Raw genomic sequence first — 21,219 nt, 5'->3', positions numbered from 1 at the left:
CATAAACATGTAGTAGGTCAGTAGCAGCAGCAGTAGTAGTATTTACCCACAATCCCACCCACCATAAACATGTAGTAGGTCAGTAGCAGCAGCAGTAGTAGTATTTACCCACAATCCCACCCACCATAAACATGTAGTAGGTCAGTAGCAGCAGCAGTAGTAGTATTTACCCACAATCCCACCCACCATAAACATGTAATAGGTCAGTAGCAGCAGCAGTAGTAGTATTTACCCACAATCCCACCCGCCATAAACATGTAGTAGGTCAGTAGCAGCAGCAGTAGTAGTATTTACCCACAATCCCACCCACCATAAACATGTAGTAGGTCAGTAGCAGCAGCAGTAGTAGTATTTACCCACAATCCCACCCGCCATAAACATGTAGTAGGTCAGTAGCAGCAGCAGTAGTAGTATTTACCCACAATCCCACCCACCATAAACATGTAGTAGGTCAGTAGCAGCAGCAGTAGTAGTATTTACCCACAATCCCACCCACCATAAACATGTAGTAGGTCAGTAGCAGCAGCAGTAGTAGTATTTACCCACAATCCCACCCACCATAAACATGTAGTAGGTCAGTAGCAGCAGCAGTAGTAGTATTTACCCACAATCCCACCCACCATAAACATGTAGTAGGTCAGTAGCAGCAGCAGTAGTAGTATTTACCCACAATCCCACCCACCATAAACATGTAGTAGGTCAGTAGCAGCAGCAGTAGTAGTATTTTCCCACAATCCCACCCGCCATAAACATGTAGTAGGTCAGTAGCAGCAGCAGTAGTAGTATTTACCCACAATCCAACCCGCCATAAACATGTAGTAGGTCAGTAGCAGCAGCAGTAGTAGTATTTACCCACAATCCCACCCACCATAAACATGTAGTAGGTCAGTAGCAGCAGCAGTAGTAGTATTTACCCACAATCCCACCCACCATAAACATGTAGTAGGTCAGTAGCAGCAGCAGTATTAGTATTTACCCACAATCCCACCCGCCATAAACATGTAGTAGGTCAGTAGCAGCAGCAGTAGTAGTATTTACCCACAATCCCACCCACCATAAACATGTAGTAGGTCAGTAGCAGCAGCAGTAGTAGTATTTACCCACAATCCCACCCGCCATAAACATGTAGTAGGTCAGTAGCAGCAGCAGTAGTAGTATTTACCCACAATCCCACCCGCCATAAACATGTAGTAGGTCAGTAGCAGCAGCAGTAGTAGTATTTTCCCACAATCCCACCCACCATAAACATGTAGTAGGTCAGTAGCAGCAGCAGTAGTAGTGTTTACCCACAATCCCACCCACCATAAACATGTAGTAGGTCAGTAGCAGCAGCAGTAGTAGTATTTACCCACAATCCCACCCGCCATAAACATGTAGTAGGTCAGTAGCAGCAGCAGTAGTAGTATTTACCCACAATCCCACCCACCATAAACATGTAGTAGGTCAGTAGCAGCAGCAGTAGTAGTATTTACCCACAATCCCACCCGCCATAAACATGTAGTAGGTCAGTAGCAGCAGCAGTAGTAGTATTTACCCACAATCCCACCCACCATAAACATGTAGTAGGTCAGTAGCAGCAGCAGTAGTAGTATTTACCCACAATCCCACCCACCATAAACATGTAGTAGGTCAGTAGCAGCAGCAGTAGTAGTATTTACCCACAATCCCACCCACCATAAACATGTAGTAGGTCAGTAGCAGCAGCAGTAGTAGTATTTACCCACAATCCCACCCACCATAAACATGTAGTAGGTCAGTAGCAGCAGCAGTAGTAGTATTTTCCCACAATCCCACCCACCATAAACATGTTGTCAATTTGTCTGCTAGGGCCTTGAGGTGAATTGATGATCCTGACAGAGCCATGTGTGTGTGTGTGTGTGTGTGTGTGTGTGTGTGTGTGTGTGTGTGTGTGTGTGTGTGTGTGTGTGTGTGTGTGTGTGTGTGTGTGTGTGTGTGTGTGTGTGTGTGTGTGTGTGTGTGTGTGTGTGTGTGTGTGTGTGTGCGTGCGTGCGTGCGTGCGTGCGTGCGTGCGTGCGTGCGTGCGTGCGTGCGTGCGTGCGTGCGTGCGTGCGTGCGTGCGTGCGTGCGTGCGTGCGTGCGTGCGTGCGTGCGTGCGTGCGTGCGTGCGTGCGTGCGTGCGTGCGTGCGTGCGTGCGTGCGTGCGTGCGTGCGTGCGTGCGTGCGTGCGTGCGTGCGTGCGTGCGTGCGTGCGTGCGTGCGTGCGTGCGTGCGTGCGTGCGTGCGTGCGTGCGTGCGTGCGTGCGTGCGCGTCTGTGGTTACACTCGTCTCTTTGCTTGTGTGTGTGTGTGTGTGTGTGTGTACATTCTTGCAATTGTGTGTATTTTTTATTTTATTATATTGAAACTTTATTTAACTAGACAAGAAGATCAAATTCTTATTTACAATGACTCCTTTTAAGATGTTATGATGCCTGTTGAATAAGGTCACTATTAAGGATAGTGGAGTGATTATCAATAGTTTTATTGATGTTGTCTTGGCCGGTAAAACGCTCTGATTGAGAATGACCACATGCTAACATGCTAATCTTCCCACGTTTGTGTCCCTGCAGCAGAGTAAAGAGGAGAAGGTGCCAGTGGTGTCAGTGAACAGGGTCCGGGTGGAGGAAAACTCAGGAGTGGTCATCACTAACTCCTCTCTCAACGTCCTGGACCAAGACACACCAGACAACGACATCATCATCACCGTCACCAAGCAACCTGCCTACGGTACAGACACACGCGCTTGAACCTCTAACGGCCTGACACAGTTGGTTTTTATGCAGCCCTCTCCCCTGTCCAATTGGCCTCTAACTCTCCCTCCATGCCTCCCTCTAACTCTCCCTCCATCTAACTCTCCCTCCCTCCCTCTAACTCTCCCTCCATCTAACTCTCCCTCCCTCCCTCCATCCCTCCCTCTAACTATCCCTCCCTCCATCCCTCCCTCTAACTATCCCTCCCTCCATCCCTCCCTCTAACTCTCCCTCCATCTAACTCTCCCTCCATCCCTCCCTCTAACTCTCCCTCCATCCCTCCCTCTAACTCTCCCTCCCTCTAACTCTCCCTCCCTCCATCCCTCCATCTAACTCTCCCTCCATCCCTCCCTCTAACTCTCCCTCCATCTAACTCTCCCTCCATCCCTCCCTCTAACTCTCCCTCCATCTAACTCTCCCTCCATCCCTCCATCGATCTAACTCTCCCTCCATCCATCCCTCTATCCCTCCCTCCATCCCTCCCTCTAACTCTCCCTCCATCTAACTCTCCCTCCATCCCTCCATCTAACTCTCCCTCCCTCCATCCCTCCATCTAACTCTCCCTCCCTCCATCCCTCCATCTAACTCTCCCTCCCTCCATCCCTCCCTCTAACTCTCCCTCCATCTAACTCTCCCTCCATCCCTCCATCTAACTCTCCCTCCATCTAACTCTCCCTCTAACTCTCCCTCCATCCCTCCATCTAACTCTCCCTCCATCCCTCCATCTAACTCTCCCTCCATCCCTCCATCCCTTCCTCTAACTCTCCTTCCACCCCACCCTCCATCCCTCCATCTAACTCTCCCTCCATCCCTCCCTCCATCCCTCCATCTAACTCTCCCTCCATCCCTCCCTCTAACTCTCCCTCCATCCCTCCATCTAACTCTCCCTCCATCCCTCCCTCTAACTCTCCCTCCCTCCATCCCTCCATCTAACTCTCCCTCCCTCCATCCCTCTAACTCTCCCTCCATCCATCCCTCTAACTCTCCAACCCTCCATCTAACTCTCCCTCCCTCCATCCCTCTAACTCCCCCTCCATCCCTCCCTCTAACTCTCCCTCCCTCCATCCCTCCCTCTAACTCTCCTTCCCTCCATCCCTACCTCTCCCTCCATTCCTCCTTTTAACTCTCCCACCATCCCTCCATCTAACTCTCCCTCCCTCCATCCCTCCCTCTAACTCCCCCTCCATCCCTCCCTCTAACTCCCCCTCCCTCCATCCCTCCCTCTAACTCTCCCTCCGTCCCTCCCTCTAACTCCCCCTCCATCCCTCCATCTAACTCTCCCTCTATTGTCAGATCCATGCACAGGCCCATTCTACTCTCTAACTATCCCCCTATCTCCCTCCATCCCTACCTCTAATTCTCTCTCATCCCTCCATACCTCCATCTCCCTCCACCCCTCCATCCCTACCTCTAACTCTCCCTGTACTGTCAGGTCCCTGCACTGACCCATTCTTCACAACCTGCAGGCAGTACAAGCAACATTAACCCTCTCATAAAGCCCCTGTCACACTATGGAGGCTATAGAGGCCCAGTCCTTTTGACTGTCTCCTCTCCTGTCTAACTGCCTGCCTGCCTGTCTGCCTGTCTGTCTTCCTGTTTCTCTGCCTGGCTGCCTGTCTGCCTGTCTGCCTGTCTGCCTGTCTGCCTGTCTGCCTGTCTGCCTGCCTGTCTGTCTACCAGATAGCCTTTGCTTAACAACATCGCCCAGCACAAAACACATACTTAATTGACTCACACAGGCAGGTGCGCACGCCAGGGACACAAGTTCCCCGGATTCAAGGCTTTTCTACGTCCTGGGATGAAAATATATTAACCACTTAGATATATTATTTATATATCTACCCTGTTCTTCTGCTGAATAAATCACACATACCATTATTATTATTATCATTCAGTTCAGGCAAGCTGCAACCCCACATACTCAAACTGTACCACCGTGGTCCTGTGTTCAGGCAAGCTGCAACCCCACATACTCAAACTGTACCACCGTGGTCCTGTGTTCAGGCAAGCTGCAACCCCATATACTCAAACTGTACCACCGTGGTCCTGTGTTCAGGCAAGCTGCAACCCCACATACTCAAACTGTACCCCCATGGTCCTGTGTTCAGGCAAGCTGCAACCCCACATACTCAAACTGTACCCCCATGGTCCTGTGTTCAGGCAAGCTGCAACCCCATATACTCAAACTGTACCCCCATGGTCCTGTGTTCAGGCAAGCTGCAACCCCATATACTCAAACTGTACCCCCGTGGTCCTGTTTTCAGGCAAGCTGCAACCTCACATACTCAAACTGTACCCCCATGGTCCTGTGTTCAGGCAAGCTGCAACCCCACATACTCAAACTGTACCCCCATGGTCCTGTGTTCAGGCAAGCTGCAACCCCACATACTCAAACTGTACCCCCGTGGTCCTGTTTTCAGGCAAGCTGCAACCCCACATACTCAAACTGTACCCCCATGGTCCTGTGTTCAGGCAAGCTGCAACCCCACATACTCAAACTGTACCCCCGTGGTCCTGTGTTCAGGCAAGCTGCAACCCCACATACTCAAACTGTACCCCCGTGGTCCTGTTTTCAGGCAAGCTGCAACCCCACATACTCAAACTGTACCCCCATGGTCCTGTGTTCAGGCAAGCTGCAACCCCATATACTCAAACTGTACCCCCATGGTCCTGTGTTCAGGCAAGCTGCAACCCCATATACTCAAACTGTACCACCGTGGTCCTGTTTTCAGGCAAGCTGCAACCCCACATACTCAAACTGTACCACCGTGGTCCTGTTTTCAGGCAAGCTGCAACCCCACATACTCAAACTGTACCACCGTGGTCCTGTTTTCAGGCAAGCTGCAACCCCACATACTCAAACTGTACCACCGTGGTCCTGTTTTCAGGCAAGCTGCGTAGACGTCAGTTCTACTCCCAGCCTCTGGAGAACGGTTGGGTCCTTTCTCAGGGTTCCACATTCACCTACCAGGTAGGGATGAGTTCAAACACAACGTTTTAAGAAATCAATTACTTGATGAGTGCTAGGGCAGATTAATCAATTAATCTCTGCTGAAAGACATTGATAAATCAAATAATTGTTTTGTATTTTGTTACATAAATAGGTTAATAAAGCTGAGTTAACGATACGTATGCCCTCGATCGACTAATCACTTTCAATCTGAACTACCAGGACGTGTTGGATCTGCTTCTGGTGTACACCCCTGATGTGACCAGCGGGGGCAGTGATGAGCTAGCCTTCTCCCTGACCGACGGCATCCACACCAGCACCGGGCGGCTCACCTTCACCATAGACGTCAGGAAGACTGAAGGACCAAGGGTGACAGTTAACAGAGGCCTGCAGCTGGCCGCAGGTATGGAGAAGGCTGGAGGAGAGAGAGTTGGGTCGTTGACATGCCTGTTGTTTGAGAAGGGGGATGTTAAGGAGGCTTGAATGATGGGACAAAATGTTGATTTCCCGCCTAAATAGACATATCCAAACGTAATGATTCTTCATGGGATGGCCTCTTCATGGGATGGCCTCTTCATGGGATGGCCTCTTCATGGGATGGCCATACACAGTGACTGGTAATGTTGCATTGTTTTAGAAAGTTCTGGAACTCACCTTTTCGGTGAAAAATAGTTCTTAAATTGCTAAGGTGTACTCACTTTTGAGGACACAGGCTCAAATACATAGTACAAATATTATGAAAATATTTTACAAAATCATATATGTGGGGCGATAGGTTTGAAATGGCTGACATGTTTTCTAAATATAGTATCAATCAAATTATAAACAACACTATTAGATTTCACATTTCTTTTAACTGTAAAATAAATAATGATCATACTTATTGACAGAACACTATTGGCACTATTTCATATAACTGACGAAATATAATTTTCTCCTAAATGTCCATTGAGCGGCGCAGAGACACCATTCAAATGTGTGCTGTTCGTTAAAACTTTAAGCTTTAAGCACGATGTGATTTCGGTCGTCTGTGAACAAGACAAAGTGGTCTTCTTTACATTTTATGAAAATTATTTTGTATTCTTTTTCATGTTGAGAGCTTTAAATCCGTCTGAGAATATCATAGCAAGATGGAACCACAGCAACTAGACTGTTACCGTTCAGATGCCGTCTCCCAAGCTGGGCTGTCTCGCTCATCGGAAGAGAAATCGATTCTTTGTCTGAATAGGACAGAAAATGTGACACGCGCTAATGTGGGGTCTGAAACCTGACACTTCAAGTCAGCTCTGCAGGGTGGAAACAGAGAGCAGACAGGTTGGATTTCTTCCACTATAAGGCACGGGACTCTACACCGTTCACAAAAATGTCAGTCTGGACCGGTCCACAACCGCTCAAAGTCCCTCATATAGGGGGACCTAACATCTAAGATGGGTTGGTTTGGTTTACATTGAGTTGCAATGACAGACTGGAAGCAGCTGAATATATACAATGAGTATACAAAACATTAAGAACACCTGCTCTTTCCATGACATAGACTGACCAGGTGAATAGAGGGTAAATCTATGATCCCTTATTGATGGTACTTGTTAAATCCACTTCAATCAGTGTAGATGAAGGGGAGGAGACGGGTTAAAGAAGGATTTTTAAGCCTTGAGACAATTGGAGACTTGGTTTGCGTATGTGTGCCATTCAGTAGACACATGGGCAAAACAATATATTTAAGTGCCTTTGAACGGGGTATGGTAGTAGGTGCCAGGCAGGCGCACCGGTTTGAGTGTGTCAAGAACTGCAACGCTGCTGGGTTTTTCACCCTTAACAGGTTCCTGTGTGTATCAAGAATGGTCCACCACCCAACGGACATCCAGCCAACTTGACACAAAGCATTGGAGTCAATATCGGGCCAGCAATCCTGTGGAATGCTTTCGACACCTTGTAAAGTCCGAAGACTGCTCGAAGGGGGGGAAGGGGGGGTCAACTCAATATTAGGAAGGTGTTCCTGATGTTTGGTGTACTCAGAGTATGTTAATATGGAATTGGTTAACCGGAACAAACTCCAACAAAGCAGTCAGGACAGAAGATGCAAATAGCATTCAAAAATCTAATTGTTCACATACACATGTTTAGCAGATGTTATTGGTCACATACACATGGTTAGCAGATGTTATTGGTCACATACACATGGTTAGCAGATGTTATTGGTCACATACACATGGTTAGCAGATGTTATTGGTCACATACACGTGTTTAACAGATGTTATTGGTCACATACACGTGTTTAGCAGGTGTTATTGGTCACATACACGTGGTTAGCAGATGTTATTGGTCACATACACATGTTTAGCAGATGTTATTGTGGGTGTAGCAAAATGCTATTCTAGAGTCTTGTATTCTGCTGTTTCTGAGTGTCTGTTATCTCTTCCCTCAGGCGCAGCGTCTAAGATCACTGAGCAGAACCTGAAGGGATCAGATTCCGACTCAGACAGCCTGAAGCTGAGGTACATCCTCATCAAAGATCCTCCAGTAGGAACACTACATCTTTCTAAAAGAGGAGGACAGGACAAGGTGGCTGTTAAAGGACCTGTCAAGAGCTTCACACAGGAGGAGGTCAACAAAGGTATCTCTCTCTCTCTTTCTCTCTCTCTCTCTCTCTCGCTCAGCAGTCCGTCACTCTACCTCTCTCTCTCTCTCTCTCTCCCTCTCCCCCTCTCCCTCTCTCTCTCTCTCTTTCTCTCTCTCTCTCTCTCGCTCAGCAGTCCGTCACTCTACCTCTCTCTCTCTCTCTCTCTCCCTCTCCCCCTCTCCCTCTCTCTCTCTCTCGCTCTCTCTCTCTCTCCCTCTCTCAGCAGTCCGTCGCTCTCTCTCTCGCGCGCTCTCTCTCTCTCGCGCTCTCTCTCTCTCCCCCTCTCTCTCTCCCTCTCTCTCTCTCTCTCTCTCTCTCTCTCAGCAGTCCGTCGCTCTACCTCTCTCTCTCTCTCAGCAGTCCGTCGCTCTCTCTCTCTTTCTCTCTCTCTCTCTCTCTCTCTCTCTCTCTCTCTCTCTCTCTCTCTCTCTCTCTCTCTCTCTCTCTCTCTCGCGCTCTCTCTCTCTCGCGCTCTCTCTCTCTCTCCCCCTCTCTCTCTCCCTCTCTCTCTCTCTCTCTCTCTCTCTCTCTCTCTCAGCAGTCCGTCGCTCTCTCTCTCTCTCTCAGCAGTCCGTCGCTCTCTCTTTCTCTCTCTCTCTCTCTCTCTCTCTCTCTCTCTCTCTCTCTCTCTCTCTCTCTCTCTCTCTCTCTCTCTCTCTCTCTCTCTCTCTCTCTCTCTCTCTCAGCAGTCCGTCGCTCTCCCTCCCTCATTCGGCTCTTGATTGAAACTCTCTCACTTTCCATGATTTTCAATTGTTTAAATCTGCTATCTTTTTTTCCCCCAGGAAAAATGGCCGTTGGTTTTCTCAGAAATTTGTTCTCAGTTCTTGAAATTAATTAATTCAGGATATTGAATTGACGCTAACTTTACCTTCGTACTGGTACAGATATAGGTAACTGCCAAAATAAAGGAAACACCAACATGTAGTGTCTTAATAGGGCGTTGGGTCACCACGAGCCAGAACAGCTTCCATGCATCTTGACATAGATTCTACAAGTGTCCTGGACTCTATTAGAGTGATGCGACACCATTCTTCAACAAGAAATTTCATAATTTGGTGTTTTATTGATGGTGGTGGAAAAATGCTGTCTCAGGCGCCGCTCCAGACTGTCCCATAAGTGTTCAATTTGGTTGAGATCTGGTGACTGAGACACCCTGGCATGTGGTTTACATCATTTTCGTGCTCATCAAATCATTCAGTGACCACTCGTGCCCTGTGAATGGAGGCATTGTCATCCTATGGGGGCATAGCCATGGTAGCCAAAATAATGGCCTGCCCATCATTTTTTTATACATGAACTTAAGCATATGTGGGTGAATGGCGGTCCTCAGATCCTCAAAAGGTTCCACAGCTGCACCATCGAGAGCATCCTGACTGGTTAGATCACTGCATCGTATGGCAAATGCTCGGCCTCCGACCGCAAGGCACTACAGAGGGTAGTGCGAATGGTCCAGTACATCACTGGGGCCAAGCTTCCTGCCATCTAGGACCTCTATACCAGGTGGTGTCAGAGAGGAATGCCCTAAAAATTGTCAAAGACTCCAGCCACCCTAGTCATAGACTGTTCTCTCTGCTACCGCACGGCAAGAAGTACCGGAGCGCCAAGTCTAGGTCCAAGAGGCTTCTAAACAGCTTCTACCCCCAAGCCAGAAAACTACTGAAAAGCTAATAAAATGCGCCACCTGGATTATTTGCATTGACCCCTTTTTTTACGCTGCTGCTTCTTTCTATTTATTATCTATGCATAGTCACTTTAACTCTACCTACATGTACACTACCATTCAAACGTTTGGGGTCACTTAGAAATGTCCTTGTTTTTGAAAGAAAAGCACATTTTTTGTCCATTAAAATAACATCAAATTGATCAGATATACAGTGTAGACATTGTTAATGTTGTAAATGACTATTGCAGCAGGAAATGGCAGATTTTTTATGGAATATATACATAGGCCCATATATACATATCAGCAACCATCACTCCTTTGTTCCAATGGCACGTTGTGTTAGCTAATCCAAGTTTATCATTTTAAAAGGCTAATTGATCAATAGAAAACCCTTTTGCAACTAAGTTAGCACAGCTGAAAACTGATTAAAGAAGCAATGAAACTGTCCTTCTTTAGACTAGTTGAGTATCTGGAGCATCGGCATTTGTGGGTTCGATTACAGGCTCAAAATGGCCAGAAACAAAGCACTTTCTTCTGAAACTCGTCAGTCTATTCTTGTTCTGAGAAATGAAGGCTATTCCGTACGAGAATTTGCAAAGAACCCAAAGCTCTCATAGAACGCTGTGTACTACTCCCTTCACAGAACAGCGCAAACTGTCTCTAACCAGAATATTTTTTATGCGCGAAGATATAGTCACTTGGCGGATATTCGATGTTGCCATGAAAACTTCTTCAGGCTAGGGTCTATTTTTCTCCACTTCTTGTCTGACTGATGTGCCCAAGGTAAACTGCCTTAAAATAATGTATGAGACTCCAAAGAAAAACCAACCAGAATTTTTTTTTTTTTGAGCCCATGCTCTTTCAATGGAAAGCTATGGGTCCTATGATATTCCAGCTCCCTGATTGCAATTCCTATGGCTTCCACTAGATGTCAACAACAGTCTTTGTTCAAGGTTTCAGGCTTGTTTCTTCCCAAACGAGGAAGAATTTTGAGTTTTGATACTGGGAGTCAGAGTTGGAAATCAGTCTGCGATGAAGAGGATGCGCACCTGCTAATTGTACTTTTCTATTGAACATACTTCTTTCCTTATGAAATATTATAGTTTAATGACATTTTAGGGTATCTGAGGATTTTATAGAAACGTATTTTGACTTGTTGTAACAAAGTTTAGCGGTAGCTTTTTGGATTCCTTTCTCTGCATGTTGAACGAGTGGATTACTCAAATCGATGGCACCAATTAAACAGATTTTTTGGGATATAAAGAAGGATTTGATCTAACAAAACGACCATGCATGTTGTATCTGGAACCCTTGGGATTGCAAATCAGAGGAAGATTATCAAAAAGTAAGTGAATATTTAAGGCATATTTGGGATTTTATGAAGCCTGTGCTGGTTGAAAAATATTTTAATGTGGGGCGTCGTCCTCAAACAGTCACATGGCATGCTTTCGCTGTAAAGCCTATTGTAAATCGGACAATGCAGTTAGATTTACAAGAATAGAATGTAAGCTTTTAACCGATATCAGACACTTGTATGTATCAAATGTTTAATATCCATATTGTTTATGATTATTTATTTGAATTGCGCGCCCTCCAATTTCACCGGAAGTTGTCGACAGGTGTCCCGCTGGCCAAGATACTCAGCTTTCCACACACCCTGCTTTTGCAGATAGGGGCTACCGTTCTCATAACAGACCGAATTGAATAAAAATAATCGCATTGGGTTCCCAAATGGGGACTTTACATAACTCGGTACCCTACTTTGCGAGGCATTGGGGGAAAACCTCCCTGGTCTTTGTGAGGCATTGGAAAACCTCCCTGGTCTTTGTCGAGGCATTGGAAAATCTCCCTGGTCTTTGCGAGGCATTGGAAACCCTCCCTGGTCTTTGACAGGCATTGGGAAAACCTCCCTGGTCTTTGCCAGGCATTGGGAAAACCTCCCTGGTCTTTGCCAGGCATTGGAAAACCTCCCTGGTCTTTGTGAGGCATTGGGAAAACCTCCCTGGTCTTTGCCAGGCATTGGGAAAACCTCCCTGGTCTTTGCCAGGCATTGGAAAACCGTCCTGGTCTTTGCCAGGCATTTGGAAAACCTCCCTGGTCTTTGCCAGGCATTGGAAAACCTCCCTGGTCTTTGTCGAGGCATTGGAAAACCTCCCTGGTCTTTGTGAGGCATTGGGAAAACCTCCCTGGTATTTGCCAGGCATTGGGGAAAACCTCCCTGGTCTTTGCCAGTCATTAGGAAAACCTCCCTGGTCTTTGTCGAGGCATTGGGGAAAACCTCCCTGGTCTTTGCCAGGCATTGGGAAAACCTCCCTGGTCTTTGCCAGGCATTGGGAAACCTCCCTGGTCTTTGCCAGGCATTGGAAACCCTCCCTGGTCTTTGCGAGGCATTGGAAACCCTCCCTGGTCTTTGCGAGGCATTGGAAACCCTCCCTGGTCTTTGTGAGGCATTGGAAACCCTCCCTGGTCTTTGTGAGGTATTGGAAAACCTCCCTGGTCTATGTGAGGCATAGGGTCTGACAGTATAATGACTCCAAGATGTTGTCTGTATCATGTACACGTTACACATCATAGGGTCTTACAGGAGGCATGTATAGGTCTAAAAAGGACATAAAATGGCCTACCTTTCATCGTGATTTTCAGAAAGATCCCATTGAAGTTTCTATGTGAGAATTGCCAGAACAATCTGAGATACCAAATATATTTTCCCGCTTCCGCTGGCGTGGAATCGCCCTTGTTGACTGTGTCTGGGTGTATACATAAGGCTAATGATCATTTCACTATCACGTTAGGTTCACCAAACGACATGTGTGTCGCAGGCCTGTTGGACTAAGTTGAGTGATTTGACCCTAATATTGACTGTGTGTGTTTGTTGCAGGTCTGTTGGAGTACAGTCATGAAAAGGGAGATGAAGGAGGGTCCATCTCCTTCAAGTTCAACCTGGTGGATCCAGAGGGCAACAAACTGATCGACCAGTCTTTCTTCATCACTATACTAGGTAGGTACCAGTCCTTCTGCATCAGTGTACTAGGTAGGTACCAGTCTGTCTACATCAGTGTACTAGGTAGGTACCAGTCCTTCTACGTCAGTATACTAGGTAGGTACCAGTCCCTCTACATCAGTGTACTAGGTAGGTACCAGTCTTTCTACATCAGTGTACTAGGTAGGTACCAGTCCTTCTACATCAGTGTACTAGGTAGGTACCAGTCCTTCTACATCAGTGTACTAGGTAGGTACCAGTCCGTCTACATCAGTGTACTAGGTAGGTACCAGTCCTTCTACATCAGTAAACTAGGTAGGTACCAGTCCTTCTACATCAGTATACTAGGTAGGTACCAGTCCTTCTCCATCAGTGTACTAGGTAGGTACCAGTCCTTCTACATCAGTGTACTAGGTAGGTACCAGTCCTTCTACATCAGTGTACTAGGTAGGTACCAGTCTTTCTGCATCAGTGTACTAGGTAGGTACCAGTCCTTCTACATCAGTGTACTAGGTAGGTACCAGTCCTTCTACATCAGTGTACTAGGTAGGTACCCGTCCTTCTACATCAGTGTACTAGGTAGGTACCAGTCCTTCTACATCAGTATACTAGGTAGGTACCAGTCCTTCTGCATCAGTGTACTAGGTATGTACCAGCCCTTCTACATCAGTGTACTAGGTAGGTACCAGTCTTTCTGCATCAGTGTACTAGGTAGGTACCAGTCCTTCTACATCAGTGTACTAGGTAGGTACCAGTCCTTCTACATCAGTGTACTAGGTAGGTACCAGTCCGTCTACATCAGTGTACTAGGTAGGTACCAGTCCTTCTACATCAGTAAACTAGGTAGGTACCAGTCCTTCTACATCAGTATACTAGGTAGGTACCAGTCCTTCTGCATCAGTGTACTAGGTAGGTACCAGTCCTTCTACGTCAGTATACTAGGTAGGTACCAGTCCTTCTACATCAGTGTACTAGGTAGGTACCAGTCTTTCTGCATCAGTGTACTAGGTAGGTACCAGTCCTTCTACATCAGTGTACTAGGTAGGTACCAGTCCTTCTACATCAGTGTACTAGGTAGGTACCAGTCCTTCTACATCAGTGTACTAGGTAGGTACCAGTCCTTCTACATCAGTGTACTAGGTAGGTACCAGTCCTTCTACATCAGTATACTAGGTAGGTACCAGTCCTTCTGCATCAGTGTACTAGGTATGTACCAGCCCTTCTACATCAGTGTACTAGGTAGGTACCAGTCCTTCTACATCAGTGTACTAGATAGGTACCAGTCCTTCTACATCAGTGTACTAGGTAGGTACCAGTCCTTCTACATCAGTGTACTAGGTAGGTACCAGTCCTTCTACATCGGTGTACTAGATAGGTACCAGTCCTTCTACATCAGTGTACTAGGTAGGTACCAGTCCTTCTACATCAGTGTACTAGGTAGGTACCAGTCCTTCTACATCAGTGTACTAGGTAGGTACCAGTCCTTCTACATCAGTGTACTAGGTAGGTACCAGTCCTTCTGCATCAGTATACTAGGTAGAAAACTTTGTATGGTGTCCTCTTATGTAGGGAAAACAGTACTGGCGATCAATTCAAAACAATCAGTGGCCAATTGTTGCTGGTAGTTGCTTACGAGCGGGGGCCTTCTTTCCTGATGCGGTCCTAAACCACCAGTGGTCTGTTCTAGGCTTTCTGTTCCCATGTGGTTGAAACATCTTCACTCTCAGGTTTTGATCTCTCCTTCTCTCTGTTATCTTCCTCCTCGCCTCCCCCCGTCCCCATGTTCCCCCGTCCCCATGTTCCCCCGTCCCCTTGTTCCGCATGTTCCCCCGTCCCCATGTTCCCCCTGTCCCCATGTCCCCCTGTCCCCATGTTCCCCCTGTACCCATGTCCCCCCTGTCCCCATGTTCCCCCTGTCCCCATGTCCCCCTGTCCCCATGTCCCCCTGTCCCCATGTTCCCCCTGTCCCCATGTTCCCCCGTCCCCATGTTCCCCCTGTCCCCATGTCCCCCTGTCCCCATGTTCCCCCTGTCCCCATGTTCCCCCTGTCCCCATGTCCCCCTGTCCCCATGTTCCCCCTGTCCCCCTGTCCCCATGTTCCCATGTTCCCCCTGTCCCCATGTTCCCCATGTCCCCATGTTCCCATGTCCCCCCATCCCCATGTTCCCATGTTCCCCCGTCCCCATGTCCCCATGTTCCCCCTGTCCCCCTGTCCCCATGTTCCCCCTGTCCCCATGTCCCCATGTTCCCATGTCCCCCCATCCCCATGTTCCCATGTTCCCCCATCCCCATGTCCCCATGTCCCCCTGTCCCCCAGAGGACCACCTGCCCCCCTCTGTGGTAGTGAATAAGGGTCTTGTGTTGGATGAGAACACAGTGAAGAAGCTGACTACTCTCCAGCTGTCAGCTACAGACCAGGACAGTGAGCCTGGAGAACTGGTGTACCGCATCACCAAGCAGACTGCACTGGGACACCTGGAGCACGCCAGCACCCCAGGTACACACACACACACACACACACCTGGAGCACGCCAGCACCCCAGGTACACACACACACACACACACACACCTGGAGCACGCCAGCACCCCAGGTACTACTGTTGGTGCTGTAGACACGCAGAGCAACCAGCTCACATGGACACATACACACACACACCTGGAGCACGCCAGCACCCCAGGTACTACTGTTGGTGCTGTAGACACGCAGAGCAACCAGCTCAGATGGACACATACACACACACACCTGCACAAAACATGTTTTAAACGTGCGTATAGGGCTGCCTGGTGTAATGGGAGGTGGGTAGTAGGGTAGATGACTGCCTGGTGTAAAGGGAGGTGGGTGGGTAGTAGGGCAGATGACTGAGTGTTTGGTATGACCCCAGAGGGAATCAATCCCATAATGAGTGTTTGGTATGACCCCAGAGGGAATCAATCCCATAATGAGTGTTTGGTATGACCCCAGAGGGAATCAAACCCATAATGAGTGTTTGGTATGACCCCAGAGGGAATCAAACCCATAATGAGTGTTTGGTATGACCCCAAAGGGAATCAAACCCATAATGAGTGTTTGGTATGACCCCAGAGGGAATCAATCCCATAATGAGTGTTTGGTATGACCCCAAAGGGAATCAAACCCATAATGAGTGTTTGGTATGACCCCAGAGGGAATCAAACCCATAATGAGTGTTTGGTATGACCCAGAGGGAATCAACCCATAATGAGTGTTTGGTATGATCCCAGAGGGAATCAAACCCATAATGAGTGTTTGGTATGATCCCCAGAGGGAATCAATCCCATAATGAGTGTTTGGTATGACCCCAGAGGGAATCAAACCCATAATGAGTGTTTGGTATGACCCCAGAGGGAATCAATCCCATAATGAGTGTTTGGTATGACCCCAGAGGGAATCAATCCCATAATGAGTGTTTGGTATGACCCCAGAGGGAATCAAACCCATAATGAGTGTTTGGTATGACCCCAGAGGGAATCAATCCCATAATGAGTGTTTGGTATGACCCCAGAGGGAATCAATCCCATAATGAGTGTTTGGTATGACCCCAGAGGGAATCAAACCCATAATGAGTGTTTGGTATGACCCCAGAGGGAATCAAACCCATAATGAGTGTTTGGTATGACCCCAGAGGGAATCAAACCCATAATGAGTGTTTGGTATGACCCCAGAGGGAATCAAACCCATAATGAGTGTTTGGTATGACCCCAGAGGGAATCAATCCCATAATGAGTGTTTGGTATGACCCCAGAGGGAATCAATCCCATAATGAGTGTTTGGTATGACCCCAGAGGGAATCAATCCCATAATGAGTGTTTGGTATGATCCCAGAGGGAATCAATCCCATAATGAGTGTTTGGTATGACCCCAAAGGGAATCAAACCCATAATGAGTGTTTGGTATGACCCCAGAGGGAATCAAACCCATAATGAGTGTTTGGTATGACCCCAGAGGGAATCAAACCCATAATGAGTGTTTGGTATGACCCCAAAGGGAATCAAACCCATAATGAGTGTTTGGTATGATCCCAGAGGGAATCAAACCCATAATGAGTGTTTGGTATGATCCCAGAGGGAATCAAACCCATAATGAGTGTTTGGTATGACCCCAAAGGGAATCAAACCCATAATGAGTGTTTGGTATGACCCCAAAGGGAATCAAACCCATAATGAGTGTTTGGTATGACCCCAGAGGGAATCAAACCCATAATGAGTGTTTGGTATGACCCCAGAGGGAATCAAACCCATAATGAGTGTTTGGTATGACCCCAGAGGGAATCAAACCCATAATGAGTGTTTGGTATGACCCCAGAGGGAATCAATCCCATAATGAGTGTTTGGTATGACCCCAGAGGGAATCAAACCCATAATGAGTGTTTGGTATGACCCCAGAGGGAATCAAACCCATAATGAGTGTTTGGTATGATCCCAGAGGGAATCAAACCCATAATGAGTGTTTGGTATGATCCCAGAGGGAATCAAACCCATAATGAGTGTTTGGTATGACCCCAGAGGGAATCAAACCCATAATGAGTGTTTGGTATGACCCCAGAGGGAATCAATCCCATAATGAGTGTTTGGTATGACCCCAGAGGGAATCAAACCCATAATGAGTGTTTGGTATGACCCCAGAGGGAATCAATCCCATAATGAGTGTTTGGTATGACCCCAGAGGGAATCAATCCCATAATGAGTGTTTGGTATGACCCCAGAGGGAATCAAACCCATAATGAGTGTTTGGTATGACCCCAGAGGGAATCAAACCCATGATCATGGCATTGCACTCTTTACCAAAACAGGATTAGTATGAAAATGTGTTTTCTTACACATCAAGTTTTACAAAGCTATTTCAACTATTAATGCTAATGGTTAATGCTAATAAATGCTAACTTCCTCCCGCTACAGGAAGCCGCATTACTTCCTTCTCCCAGGCTGACCTGGCTTCACGTAGCATCCAGTACGTTCACACCAGCGAAGAAGAGAAGCCCACAGATGAGTTCTCATTCATAGTGTCTGACGGGGTTAATGAGGTACACACACACACACACACACACACACACTTGTATGCACACGCAGACACACACACACACACACGCACACACCCTTGTATGCACACCCAAGGACACACACACACAAAAAACGCACACACACACACACACACACACACACACACACACACACACACACACACACACACACACACACACACACACACACACACACACACATTGGGCATAATGGCTCTCTCTAATGCAGCCTAATGAGAAGCGCTTGGGTAAACATGTGAAAAGGTTGTCTGGCCTTCACCACTGGCTAACTGCTGTGTGTGTTGCCTATACAGTTGTATTCAGGTTGTCCATACGGTTATATTCATGTTGTCCATACGTTATATTCAGGTTGTCTATACGTTATATTCAGGTTGTCTATACGTTATGTTCAGGTTGTTCATACGTTATATTCAGGTTGTTCATACGTTATATTCAGGTTGTCCATACGTTATATTCAGGTTGTCCAAATGGTTATATTCAGGTTGTCCATATGTTATATTCAGGTTGTCCATATGGTTATATTCAGGTTGTCCATACGTTATATTCAGGTTGTCCATACGTTATATTCAGGTTGTCCATATGTTATATTCAGGTTGTTCATACGTTATATTCAGGTTGTCCATACGTTATATTCAGGTTGTCCATTCGTTATATTCAGGTTGTCCATACGTTATATTCAGGTTGTCTATACGTTATATTCAGGTTGTTCATACGTTATATTCAGGTTGTCCATATGTTATGTTCAGGTTGTCCATATGGTTATATTCAGGTTGTCTATACGTTATATTCAGGTTGTTCATACGTTATATTCAGGTTGTCCATACGTTATGTTGAGGTTGTTCATACGTTATGTTCAGGTTGTCTGTATGGTTATATTCAGGTTGTCCATACGTTATATTCAGGTTGTCTATACGTTATATTCAGGTTGTCTATACGTTATATTCAGGTTGTCCATACGTTATATTCAGGTTGTCCTTAGGTAGATAACAGGTGTCTAGGTAGATAACAGGTGTCTTTAGGTAGATAACAGTGTTCTGCATGGTGTCTAGGTAGATAACAGGTGTCTTTAGGTAGATGACAGTGTTCTGTACGGTGTCTTTAGGTAGATAACAGGTGTCTAGGTAGATAACAGGTGTCTTCAGGTAGATGACAGTGTTCTGTACGGTGTCTTTAGGTTGCCCAGACGTTCTACATCACCATCCGGCCGGTGGATGACTCCCTCCCTCTGCTGGTGGTTCCTGGGATGAGGGTTCAGGAAGGGGTCAGGAAGACCATCACTGAGTTTGAACTGAAGGCCACGGACGCTGACACAGAGGTGGAGTAGGACAGGCTGTCTGATCATTCACTATACACCGTCCGTGTTCACTAGCAGTAAGCTTAGCTAAACTACAGTGCCGTGAAAAAGTATTTTCTGTATTTTGGCATATTTTTGATACTGAATGTTATCAGATCTTCAACCCAAATGTAATATTAGATAAAGGGAACCTGAGTAAACAATAAAATAAAAAAAAATCTAATAAATCGTATTTGATTTATTTAATTAACAAAGTAATGTTGAGGAATATTGGCCAAACTGTAGCATGCAGAACTGGTTTGCCTCAGTGACATTTGTGGGTTTTCAAACTGCTCATTTCACAACATATCAATTGGGATTTAGGTCTGGACTTTGACTAGGCCATTCCAAGACGTCAAATTTGTTGCTTTTTAGCCATTTTCATGTAGAATTGATTGTGTGTTTTTGAATCATTGTCTTGCTGCATGACTCAGCTTGCACTTCAGCTCACAGACATATTACCTGACATTCTCCTGTAGAATTATCTGATACAGAGTAGAATTCATGGTTCATTCAATGATGGCAACTGGTCCAGGTCCTGAAGGCAGCAAAGCATCCCCAAACCATCTCTACTACCATCACCTTGCTTGACCGTTGGTGAGAGTTTCTCACTGTGGAATAACGGCAGGCATAATGGGACTCATATCGTCCAAAAAAGTTTACTCAAATTTGTCGAGAAGCACCTGGATGATCATCAAGACTCTTGGAAGAATGTTCGATAGACAGATGAGTCAAAAGTATCTCTTTTTGGACGACGTATTAGGACATTCAGGATCAAAAATATGCAAAAGTCAAGACATTTAGAAAATGGGGGCAAATACTTTTTCACTGCACTGTAGCAAAAAGATAGACCCGGACAGCAACAGAACAGAATGGCATTGTCACTAGGTTACGACGATGACGTCAACATATTGTATGGCTTTATTGGCTAAACAGTTGGTTGCTGTGGCGACTAGAAGAGAACAAAGACGTCTAGTTTCAAGCTCCTTTTATTATGCTAAGTCAAGGTAACTTTCAGTTTAAATATTACACTATTAGCATCGACAAGGTGGAGGGTAAAGTTGTCACCTTCAGTAATATAGCCATGATGGAATTCTTAATGGTATCACAAAAGTGTAATATAGTGTACGTTGAGTGTGTAAAAACATTAGGAACGCTAATATTGAGTTGCAACCCCTTCCTTTTCGCCCTCAGAACAGCCTAAATTCGCCAGGGCGTGGACTCTGCAAGGTGTCGAAAGCGTTCCACAGGGATGCTGGCCCCGTGTTGAATCCAATGCTTCCCACAGTTGTGTCAAGTTGGCTGGATGTCCGTTGGGTCGTGGACCATTCTTGATACACACGGGAAAACTGTTGCTGCAGCAGCGTTGCAGTTCTTGACACTCAAACCGGTGCGGCCTGGCACCTAGTACCGTACCCCGTTCAAAGACACTTAAATCTTTTGTCTTTCACCCTCTGAATGACACACATACACAATTAATGTCTCAATTATCTCCAGGCTTAAAAATCCTTCTTTAACTTGTCTGCTCCCCTTCATCTACACTGATTGAAGTGGATTTAACAAGCTACATCAATAAGGGATCATAGATTTACCCTGTATTCACCTGGTCAGTCTATGTCATGGAAAGAGCAGGTGTTCTTAATGTTTTGCATACTCATTGTATATATTCAGCTGCTTCCAGTCTGTCATTGCAACTCAATGTAAACCAAACCAACCCATCTTAGATGTTAGGTCCCCCTATATGAGGGACTTTGAGCGGTTGTGGACCGGTCCAGACTGATATTTTTGTGAACGGTGTAGAGTCCCGTGCCTTATAGTGGAAGAAATCCAACCTGTCTGCTCTCTGTTTCCACCCTGCAGAGC

General features: G+C 46.5%; 1 protein-coding gene across 1 annotated transcript in view; it reads left to right on the top strand.

Moving 5' to 3' along the window:
* The window catches only part of LOC120050083 (extracellular matrix protein FRAS1-like), a 99,958-nt gene that overhangs the window by 59,076 nt on the left and 19,663 nt on the right, over window positions 1–21,219 (top strand). The window contains 8 exon segments of the mRNA XM_038996723.1: window positions 2,571–2,727; window positions 5,639–5,721; window positions 5,923–6,103; window positions 8,126–8,314; window positions 12,865–12,984; window positions 15,284–15,463; window positions 17,881–18,005; window positions 19,198–19,338. Of these exon segments, the coding sequence (XP_038852651.1) occupies window positions 2,571–2,727; window positions 5,639–5,721; window positions 5,923–6,103; window positions 8,126–8,314; window positions 12,865–12,984; window positions 15,284–15,463; window positions 17,881–18,005; window positions 19,198–19,338 (1,176 nt within the window).

Source organism: Salvelinus namaycush, chromosome 1 (genome assembly GCF_016432855.1).
Source record: "Salvelinus namaycush isolate Seneca chromosome 1, SaNama_1.0, whole genome shotgun sequence".
Taxonomy (NCBI): domain Eukaryota; kingdom Metazoa; phylum Chordata; class Actinopteri; order Salmoniformes; family Salmonidae; genus Salvelinus; species Salvelinus namaycush.
The sequence above is the reverse complement of the archived record's forward strand: the minus strand, read 5'-3'. Positions and strand labels throughout refer to the sequence as shown.